Source organism: Pezoporus wallicus, unplaced genomic scaffold, assembly GCF_028554395.1.
Source record: "Pezoporus wallicus isolate ANWC-B61680 ecotype Strahan unplaced genomic scaffold, APGP_CSIRO_Pwel_v1 contig_8705, whole genome shotgun sequence".
Taxonomy (NCBI): domain Eukaryota; kingdom Metazoa; phylum Chordata; class Aves; order Psittaciformes; family Psittacidae; genus Pezoporus; species Pezoporus wallicus.
The window spans coordinates 387365-400968 of record NW_026638439.1 but is presented as its reverse complement, the minus strand read 5'-3'; the positions used below and the strand labels follow the sequence as shown (position 1 = coordinate 400968).

General features: G+C 44.6%; 1 protein-coding gene across 3 annotated transcripts in view; it reads left to right on the top strand.

Moving 5' to 3' along the window:
- Positions 1-13604, top strand: part of GALNT17 (polypeptide N-acetylgalactosaminyltransferase 17) — a 182279-nt gene that overhangs the window by 44733 nt on the left and 123942 nt on the right. The window contains exon 2 of one of the 3 annotated variants that reach the window (XM_057410692.1): positions 21-204. In XM_057410692.1, coding sequence (XP_057266675.1) covers positions 21-204 — 184 coding nt within the window. Of the gene's footprint in view, positions 1-20; positions 205-2749; positions 2821-8800; positions 8830-13604 lie in introns of those variants that run through there. The other 2 variants (XM_057410693.1, XM_057410694.1) reach the window with 2 other exon arrangements.

Below are 13604 nucleotides of genomic sequence, written 5' to 3'. Positions count from 1 at the left end.
GGCTTTTTTCTTCTCTCGAGGTCTGTCCAAGTCACTTGGTCTCATTGAAGGCTATGGTGGACGTGGTAAAGGTGGCCTCCCAGCCACTCTGTCTCCTGAGGAGGAGGAGAAAGCAAAGGGACCACATGAGAAATATGGCTACAACTCCTACCTCAGTGAGAAAATTTCACTGGATCGTTCCATACCAGATTATCGTCCAACCAAGTAAGTACCAGTTGCTCCATGAGGGAATGCATGTTTAGGTGTCATCCCAGAGCCAGGAGTGATGGTTGCCTTCATATTCTCAGGTGACACTGTTCACTCTTCCCTCCTGATTCTTTACAGGGCTGTGCTCAGTAACCAGTGTAGTCTGGCTGAAAATCGGATTGTTCACAGAATCCCAGACTGGTTTGTATTGGAAGGGACGATAAAGCTCATCCAGTTCCAACCCCTGCCGTGGGCAGGGACACCTTCCACTAGAGCAGGTTGCTCCAAGCCCCTGTGTCCAACCTGGGCTTGAACACTGCCAGGGATGGGGCAGCCACAGCTTCTCTGGGCACCCTGTGCCAGCGCCTCAGCACCCTCACAGGGAAGAACTGCCTAAGCCCTTGTCTCAGTCTCTTCTATGTAAAGCCATTCCCTCTTGTTACGTCACTACAGGCCCTGATCAGAAGTCCTTCTCCAGTTTTTATGTAGGCTAGTTCATAAAGACAAATTATCAGGGGAAAGAAAGTGAAATTTTTCTCACTCTTTTTTCTCTCTTTCCCTAAAGCAATACATTATTTTGGGTGGCATCAGAAGCTCCCATCTGCTTTTGTCAACAAAGGATTGTTCACTGAGCTGTTGAGCTTTGGTGTTTGTTGCCCTGTAAATGTGTGCAAAGACTCCTTTAGCTCCTTTGTGACCCTGCAAGACCTCCAGGGCTCTCCAGCAGCCCTTGTGCTCCTTCTGGGGTGATGGTTTTGGATCTGCCATTGGAGATTTGTGCAGATGCCTTTGAAGGGACTCTCCTGGCTCAGGTGGCAATATCCTTCCTCTACTATTGTTCCGGAATGACCTTTTAAGATGACGGTGATGGTGATGCTAAGCAACATTGAAGAACAGACTTTAAATGAAATGCCAGATCATTTTGTTAAGTGTGAGATAGACATGCTGTAAGTTTATCTCTATGAAAGTTAATTTTAGATACGGCTGGCAGAGTGTTCCTCAGAATAGGAAGGTGTCAGTTTGTCTAGAGTGAAACCCCTGGTAAAGAAATGAGCTAAGAGAGATTTAGATTCTAAGAGATATTATATGTCCAATGCCTCTGTTGTTGGGGCAGTGACAAAGCCATTGCTTGGCTTCTGCAAACCATTGCAAATCATGCAGGCAGGGGATGCAGCTCCATGTCTCCAATGCAGTGGCAAGTTGTTACGGATGTGAGAGCACAGGGAGCTTTTGTTCCTTCACTCCTCTGCATGCTGCATGAATTTCAAGCAGCCACTCGGAGTTCCCAAGCCTGCCAACCACTGACAACAGAAATATTTGGATGAATTTTCTGAGGAATAGAGGCCTGGCCTCCAATTTTGCTGGTATGGTTTGTGTGGACAGAATGAATTGCAGGTACAAATTGCACCTTTGGCGTTATGATATGCAAATCCCACTACAATGACAAATCCTTGAAGTGAGACTTTTCTCTGGCTGTTACCTGAGCCTGAGCTTCTTATTTTCATTTCTTATCCAGAACTCTGACTTTGAGCAGAGCCAGCATTGCTTTGTGAGAATTAATTTGAAAAGTAATGCCTTTTTTTCCAGTCGGGGGGTGGGGGGGGAAGAAAAGGATTAATTCTGACATTTTGAGGCTTGCCTTGTGTTCTTGCTTAGTGCCACCATCCGTCATTTCATGGGAGGGTGGTGGAGAGGCCAGAGCAGACAGAGCAATTGATTAAAAACGAATCATTTTGGAATTGGGCTGATAATGTGGAGGGAATTTGTGGGTACTGACTGCAGCTGCATAACTTAATGCTTTATATCTATGTAAGAACTTCAGGAGCCGTATTTCAGTCATTGCTTTTTTCCTAGGGATCAATTGTCATGGTATTGTAAGAGAGCACTTGGTCTGGTTATGAAATAGCTTGAGTTTGCTAGAGGATTAGAAAAGTTTCAGCTTCTCCTACTTGTGACTTGAAGATCCGTTTGCTATTTTGTATATGCCATTCTATGGCTGATTTTATGAAGGGTTTAATAAAAAACATTTAAGTCAAGTATCCTGGTCTCTAAAGTAGATTCAAGTCAAAGGCAATTAACCTAAATGGTTTCAAAGTTGCAGCATTAGTGGGGAAAAACTGTTGAAAACCCTCCAGCTGATCAGTATTACAAAGCAGCTATTACTTTTAAATGTAGTAGGCAGCCCATCTGATTCAACCAAAGGCTGTTCAGCTGTTCCCTTTATTTAGTCATGACATGGCTTTGTAAAAAGCCCCCCTTCAGATTTCTTGTAAGCCCCTTTAGGTATTGGAAGACTGTTATAAGGTGTCTCCTGAGCCTTTTCTTCTCCGGAGAAGTCCCCTTTGTGGCCAAGGTGAGGGGGAATTAAGGAGAGTTTAAGGGAAATTTGGCATGTTTGTGATCTTTTGTATTTAGACTTCTCTGACTTGTGCTCAGCATCACCAAGGGTTCAGAGGTGCAGGTGTCCCTGCTCATTGTTCTTTGCAGGCAGGTGTTGGCAATAAGGAGGCATCATGAGTCCCAGCTGATGGCATTTTGAGTGCATACCCAGAGGCAGCAGAAAGGATAGAAGTTAGTTTCCCTGGAGAAAATGGCTGAAGAGGTGTTGAGAATAGGGATGGTGCTTAGGAGAAGGTAAGGTCTTTCCCAGGGCTGGGGACAGGGTATCTTGCTTGTCTGGATTTGGGGAATTGTAGTGTTTCTTTTGCAGGTTGGACAAGGCTTGGAGCAAGCTGCTCTAGTGGAAAGTGTCCCTGCCTGTGGCAGGGCGTTGGAACTGGATGAGCTTTAAGGTCCCTTCCAACCCAAACCAGGCTGAGATTCTGTGACTCTTTTAGTAGTGTGTATGATCACCTTTGTTTTGATTATAGAATGCAGTTTATTTGAGACATTTTCTTTTCTTAAAAGCTGAGGCTTCTCACTTAGGCTGGAAGGTAGAAAGTCTGCTTTGCTGTTTACCACTTGAGCGGTACTGGCCTTCACACTGAACTGCTTCCCCAGATGTGCTGCTGATGGCATGAAATAGTGTGTGTGTATGTGTGTGTGGTTCTGATTCCATAGAGCTGTGTCTCTAAGACCTTAGTCTTGAACTTATTAATGTAGAAATTTCTGATCCTGGCTTTCTGTGGAATAGGGAAAGTTGTGTTGGGTGTGCATCACAATGTGCTTTTAGAGTGAATCAGGTAACAGTATTACCTGTTGGTGACCAAGAAAGCTACTCCTTTGGCTAACATAAGGCAGGAGTAGTACTTTGGTGCAAAGGACCTTATTTCAAGTCTTGCTGTGAAACAGTGGCATAATGAGGTAGGCAACGCATTTCTGTCCTTCTTGATGAGGTTTTTCAACCTGAGATTCCTGTGTGTTTTGTGGAACAGTTCCTGCTTCTAGATTGGAAGTGCCCAAGGTGCTGCCTGCAGACTGCAGGACTTGTACACCCATCTCCAGAAATAAGCTGGAGAGAGTTTTCTTCTATTTCCTGCAAAAACTGTGAAGGAGGAGGCTGATCTGTGAGTTTCATTGTTCAATTCACAGCATTTCCTGCTTCCTTATGAAGGATGGGGGGTTTAAGATATGTTTTCCTTATAGAAAGTGAAACGTATTTACATGGAATCCTAGGGGCTGCTAATATTCCCCTCTGATACTAGATTTTACGCACTTCTGTTTCATTCTGTGATGTGTGATTTAATGGGAATCTCTCCTGTGGTTAGAGGGAAAATCAAAATTGCTGTGTTAGGTCAGTCTACAGGTCCGACTTATCCAATATCTAATAATCTCTGATAGTGGAACCAGATGCTTCACGTTGAAGAAATCATATTAAGGAAAGCTATGAAATAATCTGCCATCTGGTATGTTCTGACATCTCTGTTTTCAATCCTATCTAATATAAATGTGGAGTTCTCATTATCTCTTTAAAAGTCTGTTCCTCTGGAATCCTGCTAAGCTCCGATTCAATGGTATTTTATGGCATTATGGGATTAAGGAGCAGATTTAAGAAAAAATAATACCCACAGTTGTTAGGACTATTGAATCATTGGGTAAAGATGACATATTCCTGCTGCTGGAATCTCACAACTGTTCTCATGCAGGAAAAGCCCAAGATATTAAAGTGAAGGGGAAGAACAGTTTAAGTGATAAGCAACTTTCACAGCTCAATTATCAGATGTTTTGAGGGTTTCCCATCCAGGAGGCTGGTGGGTTCTGCACATGGGTTGGGCAAAGCATGGACAAACCATGCTGGTGTCTACTGGGATCTGCTGCTGTGTTTTTACAGGGTTTGTGTGTACTGGCGATGTCCTGGGTGGAGCTTCATCATAGAGTCACAGGCCAGGCTGGGTTGGGAAGGACATTAAGATCATCTAGTTCCCAACGCCCTGAAAGTGCAGGGACACCTCACGCTAGACCATGTTGCCCAAGGCTCTGTCCAACCTGGCCTTGAACACTGCCAGGGATGGAGCATTTACCATTTCTTTGGGCAGCCTTTTTCAGCTCTTCACCACCTCCAGAGTAAAAAACTTCTTGTTCGTATCTAACCTGAACTTCCCCTATGGAAGTTTGAACCCATCATCCCTTGTCCTGTCACTACAGTCCTGATGAAGGTCTCTCTCCAGCATCCTTGTAGCTCCCTTCAGACCCTGGAAGCTTCTCTGAGGTCTCCACGCAGCTCCTCTTCTCCAGGCTGAACAGCCCCAACTTTCTCAGCCTGTCTTCATACAGGAGGTGCTCCAGCCCCTGATCATCCTCGTGGCCTCCTCTGGACTTGCTCCAACAGCTCCATGTCCTCTTTATGCCGAGGACACCAAAACTGCACACAGTGTTCTAAGTGGGGTCTCATTAAAGCAGAGTAGAGGGGGCATCACCTGAAGCCATTGCTAAAGATTAAACAGTCACATACCACTGACTTGATTTGAGTGTTTCCCAGTGGTGTGTTTTGGGTTGAATCAGTCATCACTCTGGAGTGTCTCAAGTGGCTGAATCACCCAGTCTGTAGGTGCCTGCCTTGGGAGCCTGGGAGCAATTGGGCTTTTTAGCACCATCTGGTTTTATTGCCAGAGACTTCTGTGTAGCAGCAAGTTGAGAGTCTTTCTTTGGGATATAGTGGGAAAGGCAGTTTTAAAGACTTTGGGCTGTTCTTCGACATCTTAAAGGAACTAAACCAATTCTTGATTTGATTTTTATGTAAAGTGGTCTGTGTGTGCCCTTTGGGGGCTCTCAGCATGTACGTATTGTGTGATAGAACATATGCTGGGGTGGAGGGAGCACACTGTAGCAGAAGGCACTGCTCTCTTTGGGGTCTTGGCCCACCCCTGTAGAGCCTTCTGCTCTCTGCCACGGGGCTACCTTTGGGTCTCAGCCTCCACTCAGGTTATGGGGTATTGCAGGCACAAAGAATTGGGTTTTGGTTTTATAGTCAAAACTGAATAGGTCTTTGGGGAGTCTTGAATGTGGGTGTGACTTAGGTGAATCAGGACCATCCAGGCTTTGAAGACCTGTAATTCATTGCCCTGCCTATGACAGCACACCATCACATCTCTGCTGTGCTGGACCCAAGATGTTTTCGTCCTGTGCTGAACACTGTATCTGCTCACAGGGGCTTCAAGATTGGCAGTGTTTTGTCTGTCTATGCCCTGTGGTTTGCTCTCATGGGTCTCAGGAAAGTTAAATAACTAAAAAGACCAGGCTTTGCAGGTGCCTTTGTCTCAGTTTTCTCTTGTACTAAGGTACTGAAATGAGATGCTTCCTCAGCACGTATCATGACCTGGGCAGGACACTGCCCTGTGTGCTGCCTCATATATCTGGCATCATATTGGTCTTAGCATCTTGTTTCTTCCCCAAAATAGAAGGCATACAACTTCCTTGAGGCTTTGCTTGAAGCAAAATGCTTGTTCCCTTTCCCCCCTACCCACATGAGCATATTCTTTTTGGTAGAGATCTGCAAATACTATTGCAGCAAGAGAGAGAGAGCTCTTTATTGCTGATGTCCTCAAGTTTTCAGTAGCTGGAACATTCCTGGAGTCACCCATTTGTGGTATTATGGCAATTACTCTAGTCACGTCCTGCCTGTTTCGTTTAGCCAACTTGATGACATGAGTCTAAGGAGAAGGACAAAAACCAACTACTTGAATTATGCTGGTGATATTTGCTGGGAAATAGAGTTTCATGACTGTTTGTTTGTAGTCATTGCTATTTATTGCAAACAAAGGAGGTCAAAAGCTTTCTCTCTTGCATGCACAACAGGTTATGTTTTTCAAAGAGGTTTTGGTTTTGTTTCTTTTTGCAATCCCACATATAAATAATAGCAAGGAAAAGAGAAGCAAGCTGCAGTGAGTTCTCTTCATCAAATAACTGAAGGAAGAAACATTAAGGAATAAAGACAGTGTAAGAAGGAGAAACCCCATGACTTCCAGATGAGAAATTCTGCTTGAATAGGATGTGAGAGTGTATTAAAAGATACTTTTATCTTTAGGAAGAAGTGAGAGCTAGTCGTGTATCTCCTCTCCTAGTTGATAGTTGTGGGTCTGATCCATTGTTGTCTGAGAAGCACTCTTGCCCTTGGCTTTTTATGGCTTCAGCCATGAAGAAGAAAAGCGGTATTTTCCAATACTTGGAAAGATGCCACCCGATAAATTTCTAGGAGAGCAAGTAAAGAAATCAGGCAGTGAGTATCAGTGTCAAAGCTCTGGCATAAAGGAAACGTGCCTTGGACAAGGCTCACCAAGACAAGATCAGTTTTGCAATTCAGGACAGGTTGCTGGATGCTTTCTCTCTGTTCACGCCATCCTGCCCCATCTGCACAACATCTACGAGGCTGATCATGGTTCTGGTGCTCCCCAAAGGAATGCTTGAGGCTGTGCTCATCTGTTCCCATTCAGCTCTGCAGATCATGGGGGCAGGAAGATAGTTGCAAACCCAGCTTTAGACCTGAAACAACTTGGTTTTAATTTCTCCACTGATGGTACTGCAACTTTTGGTGGCTTTTGAATGATTTGCATGAGAGGAAAACGCTGCTTTATTGCTGCTTTGCTTTTCTAGTAGCAATACAAACCAGTGTGCTAGTGAATAAGTACTGGGTTTGATCTTTATTCCTCTGTGCCTACCAGTAATTCTTCCCTGTGAGGGTGCTGAGGCGCTGGCACAGGGTGCCCAGAGAAGCTGTGGCTGCCCCATCCCTGGCACTGTTCAAGGCCAGGTTGGACACAGGGGCTTGGAGCAAGCTGCTCTGGTGGAAGGTGTCCCTGCCCGTGGCAGGGGGTTGGAACTGGATGAGCTTTACGGTCCCTTCCAACCCAAACCACCCTGTGATTCTGAGATTGTTACTGGACTCCCAGTAATTCTTCTTCTTGAAAGCTAGGCTAATAAAGTCTCTTAACATACACTTTTCCAGCTGTGTTTGCTATTGGCTTATTATTTTCTGTGCCTGCTACTGTGACCTCTCAGGCGGGAGCCAGCGCTGTGGCTCAGAGCAGTGCGGTGCCTGTGCAGGCAGGGTTGGCTCCACTGTGTGCTATGACAAATCATCCCAAAACTAAAAGTGTGCAGTTTCCCACTGGCAGGTTTAGGAATTTATTTTTTGTTTCTAATCTGGAGTTAGATGGGGACACAGGAGAGCTTGCGTTTTGCTTTATTTCTGTTTGAAGTAGAGGTGGTTGAAGTGCACTTTGTCTGACTGCACTGTGCTGGGTTTGTGTCAAAAGCCCTCGGTGCTCAGAAGTCTCAATATCTTCTTTAAATTCGGTTGGTGAGGAAGCGTTTTGGGGAAAGTAACTCTCGGGTTTGTTTAGTAGCTGTTAGGAGATTCTCTTGCTATCATTATGCTGCATAGTGTAATCTTGAAATGCTGCAACCATGGATTTATATACATGGTACCTAATTTTTGTCATGATTGTCAAATTTCCCCTCCTAGCTAGAAAATTAAACCCCTATTCTCACAACTTCGGAACATGATGCGTCAGGAAAGACTTCTGTCTACGAAATGTGCTTTAAAACATTTACTACTGTAAAGATAAGTGTTAAATGCATGCTTTGGCAGAGGGTAGGATTAGTATAATTTAACAACTTGCTTTTGTGTTCCTCTGAACTCTGGTGCTGAAAAATACCTGCATTAGCATAAATACTTCTGACTAAACTGTACTTGTGAAAATAAATGAACTAAATTAAGCTTTGGATACACTTCTTTGGAAGTTGGCTTCTAAAGAAGGCAAAGCTTGTGTGTTTGTGCTACCTATCTGCTGGCATGTACTGCAGAGAGCTGCTCTGTTGCCACGGGAGCTTTTAAATAGGTCGTGTATTCACAGACAAACCAGGTAGAGGTGTGAATCTAATACTGATGTCTCACCAGTGTTGGGTCTGAAGTAATGTATTTAGTTTTCCAGCATCCAAGGCAGTTGGGTGTGTTGCCTGGGAAGGGCAGGAAGATGGGGGCCTGCTGGGGATGAGCACGTCCTGCAGATGATGGCTTCTTTCAAAGGACAGTCAGCCACAGCTGATGAATCCTTTGAAATGGTTTCTGAGTCCATTATGGATTTTTTCTCCTCTTCTCCTCTCTGCTGTCCCCAGATTGTGGCTGTTCAATAAATCCCAGACCGAGGAGATCTCAATCTCTTTCTTCCTATGTATGAAATAGCTTGTGTGCATGGGGAGAGATTGGTAAGTGGATGTGACACTCGTAATTGCTCTGGCTTTTATGTCCCTTAGATGTGTCTGAACCTAATAACTTTATTACAAGAGACTCTCTCAAAAATTAATTGTGTTCTGCATGTTCTCTTTTTACAACTTTGGAGGTAATTTCTTGTTAGAAGTTGCTGAATCAGTAATGTGCATTTAGACATGCCTGTATTTCCCTTTATATTTAAATTATAGTGAATATTTTTGATGCCCTAATTCTAAAATATAAAGCATAACATTTCTGAGGAATAGTTACTGGAAATAAGGTAGGTGCTTTAAAATCCTCAGGAAACGCAGGGAGTTTTAGAGCTTTAATGATTAGAAGTAGTTTATGAGACTCTTGTGTTCTGGCTCTCTAAATACTGATCTGTACCAGGCTACAGGCACCATTAGGTCTTTTAAGCTGCATGGGTAATAGAAAAGGGTTTTGGTTTTCCTCTGTGTGTGGGTAGACACGATTGATTTAATATTGATAGTCCCTTTTTCAAGAAGGCATGTGCAACTGAATCAGCAAAATACAAACTAAAATAAGGCATTAATGAATGGAGCATGATTAGGAAGTGGCAATATGTATAGCAGTCTGAACACTTGCTTTCTTTTAAGCTTGATCGTAATCTTTACAAAAGCCAAATGAAGATCAATTTATTTCCTAGTGAAGCTTTCTCTTTGCAAGAAGGACATGAATGAAGCTTGTTTGATATCAGTAGCTTCAGTTTGTGGTTGTCACTGGTTCAGGATATGCAGGTTTTGCCTTCCCTCCTGAGATGGGAAGACAAAAAGCAGTGCAGATACCTAAGCAATAGCTGAGAAGCCGTGTGTATGATGGGATAAAGGGAACTTGAGCAAGCTTGAGCCTGCCTGTGTGTGTTCACACAAGCTATGTGTGTGTTTAGACAGCAGAAGATTGCAACAGGATTTATAACACATTGCATTTCAGCCATGGTGCTTTGCAGCCCAATCACCAGTAAATCATTCAATCCAATCAGTGCACCATTGATACATAAGAATTTATCTCCCAGGCTTTCAGCTGCATCAGACAAAGTGCATATCGGTTTTCTGTGGCAAAGCGGAGCGTGTGCTGGGCCAGGAGGGGATCTGTGAATAGCTGCTGGCTGCAGGCAGGAAAGAAAAGCCAAACCTTGGATGTGTATTAATGTGTTAAGTTTGGCTGTGCAGTGGGAGAAGGTTTTGTGTTAGGCCTTATGTTGGGTCTTGTGGGAAGTGAGTAGAAGTCAGGTGTGATTCATAAGGTGAGGAGGAGAGGGCAGAAGACTCCTGAGTTTCCACACTGTGGTTTTCAGGTGTACACCCAAACCTCTGGTGTGTGCAGGTGAATGACAACTTTGTATTGGGAAGGAATAGACCGTGTGTCACTGTATGGGTTTCCATACAAGTCTGCTCTTTGTGTCTTGTGTGTACTCACGTCAAGTGTATCATGGCCAGGTTGGATGGGGCTTGGAGCACGCTGATCTAGTGGAAGGGGGTTGGAACTGGATGAGCTTTAAGGTCCTTTCCAGGACAATCAGTCTGTGATTCTATGGCTAGTGCTGCTTAAAAATGCATCTCACACGGCAGTCCGTCTGTCCACCCTGAAGTTGCTGTATAACTCTCTCCTCTTTGGGGGCTGGGACACCTTCCACTAGAGCAGGTTGCTCCAAGCCCTATCCAGCCTGGCCTTGAACACTGCCAGGGATGGGGCAGCCACAGCTTCTCTGGGCACCCTGTGCCAGCTCCTCAGCACCCTCACAGGGAAGAGCTTCTGCCTAAGAACTCATCTCAGTCTCCCCTCTGTCAGCTTGAAGCCGTTCCTCCTTGTCAGGTCAGTCATCCTGGTTAATTGTATTCAGTTACCTAGTACCTGAAATTGGAATATGAGTAGAAATGCAAATCAATATCAGCCCTGTCTTCTGTTTTTTGACTATTTGATATTGCTTGTGAGTTGGTTTTTTTTTGCCCCAAATGAAGCAGTAGCTATCTCATACCAGTGACTGGTGTGTTATCATAGCCTTGGTGAGCAGCCTGTGTGGCATGGCTGGGCTGTGGTGGTGCCAGCTCTGGGCTTGTGGAGCTCCTTCTGTGACTTGCACCCTGCAGGGGTTTGCCAGTCAGGGCTGGGTGACACCCATCTGCTGGGGCTGATCTAATTCTGACAGAGGTTAGGTAAACTTACACAGTGATTTTTTGTACATTACAGAAGAGGTTTATAAACCTCTTCATCTTCCCAGTTCATAAACCCGTCGGCAGAGTGGGGCTGTTATTACAGGCAAGGAGAGCTATCTCTGAAAATCCATTGTGCCTTTAAGTTCATCATTTTTGTACTAGCTGTTTCAGCAGTGGCATTGTTCCACCCTGAGTTGCAGGCAGTACAAGTGCTGGCCACTTTTCTTATTCATTGCCCTAACTATGTACTGGGGATGTCAAAATCCTGAGTTCCCATGAGATCTATTCCAGTTAAGACACTCCTACGGTAAGGTTATGTACCAAGGATTTCACTTTAAATTTGGCAGGTAAGGCTTACAGCAGTGGCAGCTTTATATCAACCTACCTGAGAAGAGCTGTGAACTCGTTGGTAGAGCTTGCTGGTTTTACTGCCACCTGAAAGTCGCTGGCTGAGGGGCTCTGAAGGGATGTTATGGTCTCACTTCACTGGATGCGCCTGTCTGAATGTTCAGTCTAGGTCTGCCTGAAAAAAGGCATTTCTGCCTACCCAAAACAGAGCTGCATCAGTCTGTCATACCAGAGAGCAAATACTTCACACTTCAGGCAGAGTGGGGGGGATAAGTTGTCTTTTGGCAGTGTCAGCATCTCTTCATTGACCTTGAAGGGAGCTTTGACTTCTGCCTTAGACTAGATGTCTCTTAATTAACCACATCCAGTGTTGTGTCTACATGATCAGCTACATGAGCAAGAGACACCTCTAATAGAGGATGTCAAAACATACCTTGTTAATTTACAGTTTTACATTACTGCCATTCATCCCATGATCTCCCAGCACTTCCACACTTGTAATTGTTGAGGATTTGGTTGCCCCTTTGGAGCAGAGTCAGTGTTCCTCTGCCTGACAGCAACAGCAGGAGGAGGTCAGGGTACTTCTTGCTTTAATGTGATGATGCCTGGCTCTGTGAAGTGCTACCGACAGCCATTTTCAAAGCCTGTTCCTTCTGTCTGTGCCTGTTTTGATGTTATTCAGCATTCAGGTCTGTTTGGAGGGGGCTGTTTTAAAACAAACAGGCAAAAAAGAATGCTTCTGTATCTTCTCGCTGTCTGATGTGATTTACCTGTATGACGGAAAGGCCAACAGAGTGGCAGAGCCATTGCGGCAAGACCTGGGGGTTTGTTCCTGAGCCCTGCTGACCTCCTGTCATCTTCAGGTTGAGCACTTAATTCCTGTATTCCTTCATTTGGAGCAATGATAATGTTAAGTTTGAACAACAACATGTGGTGCTTAAATCATTGATGCCTTAGCATCAATGCAGATTCCTTTTCCTGAAGACTCTTGACAAACTGAGTCCCCAGCTTTGCTGTGGATGTCCATGGTGTCTGCATATGGCTCTGATATTGCTATGTGGTCACGCAGGGCAAACACGCTGTCTCTGTCTAGCCCTAGCTTGTCATGGTATATTTGTCATTGTGTGACTGCTGAGGAGGAGGCAGAGCTGGGGGGGCTCTAGGCAAGAAGCAGATACAGTGGATGTCATTACTTGCTCTGTCCTGGAAAACACATACCTGGTGATGGCTGTGGGGTTATAAACCATATGCTGTGTTAACCTGCTCTTGGGGCCCTGCTCCACCAAAAGAGTCCTGAAGCTCTGTCTCTATAATGGGGTAAAATGGTTGGTGCATTGTTTTTGGAGAATGCTCTGAAAGTGCAGGTTTTGGAATGGCAGGGTCAGAGCTTCCTAGGCACTGAGATATGTATTGATAATCCTTTTAGTTGCAAGATAATGTTTCATATAGCCATAGAATCCCAGACTGGTGTGGGTTGGAAGGGACCTTACAGCTCATCCAGTTCCAACCCCCTGCCATGGGCAGGGACACCTTCCACTAGAGCAGCTTGCTCCAAGCCCCTATGTCCAGCCTGGCCTGGAACACTGCCAGGGATGGGGCAGCCACAGCTTCTCTGGGCACCCTGTGCCAGCGCCTCAGCACCCTCACAGGGAAGAATGTTTTCTCCACCGTGCCTTTTGTCAGAGCTTGATAAAACAGTGATCTATAACATAGTAACTTTGGGGAGAATTCCATTTAATGTGCAGAAAATCTCACCGAGTTGTCTATTGTGCACCCCTAGCTTTGATGCTGCAGTTCCATATATCACTGTAGGAAAGGCATTTAAAATGCATGAGCTTATTAAGTTGAATCTCTCTGCTCCTGAACCACGTTTTATAGGAAAATCTGCAAAATCGTAGAAGAGCTGTGCTAACATAGCTGAGCGCTTTCATGACGCTAACAGTGTTTTTAAGGACAGTAAGTAACAAGAATCATTTATTCTACTAATCAAAAGAATATTTGCCTGTTTAAGTATTCAAACCCTCAAGCCTAATGCAAGAATGAAATGTCAGGAAGGGATAAGCTCCTGATAAGCACGTTAGCTGGATCGGTGTGATGGCCAGCAAAGAAATGATTAATAATGATATGTCAGGAGCCAGATGGGGGGACTACTGAGTGTTAGAATTAAGAATAAAAAATAGGGGGCTGGGGGAATATACCCACTCTAATGTGTGGAGGAAATATTTTAAAAACCATTATCAGAAGAGGAA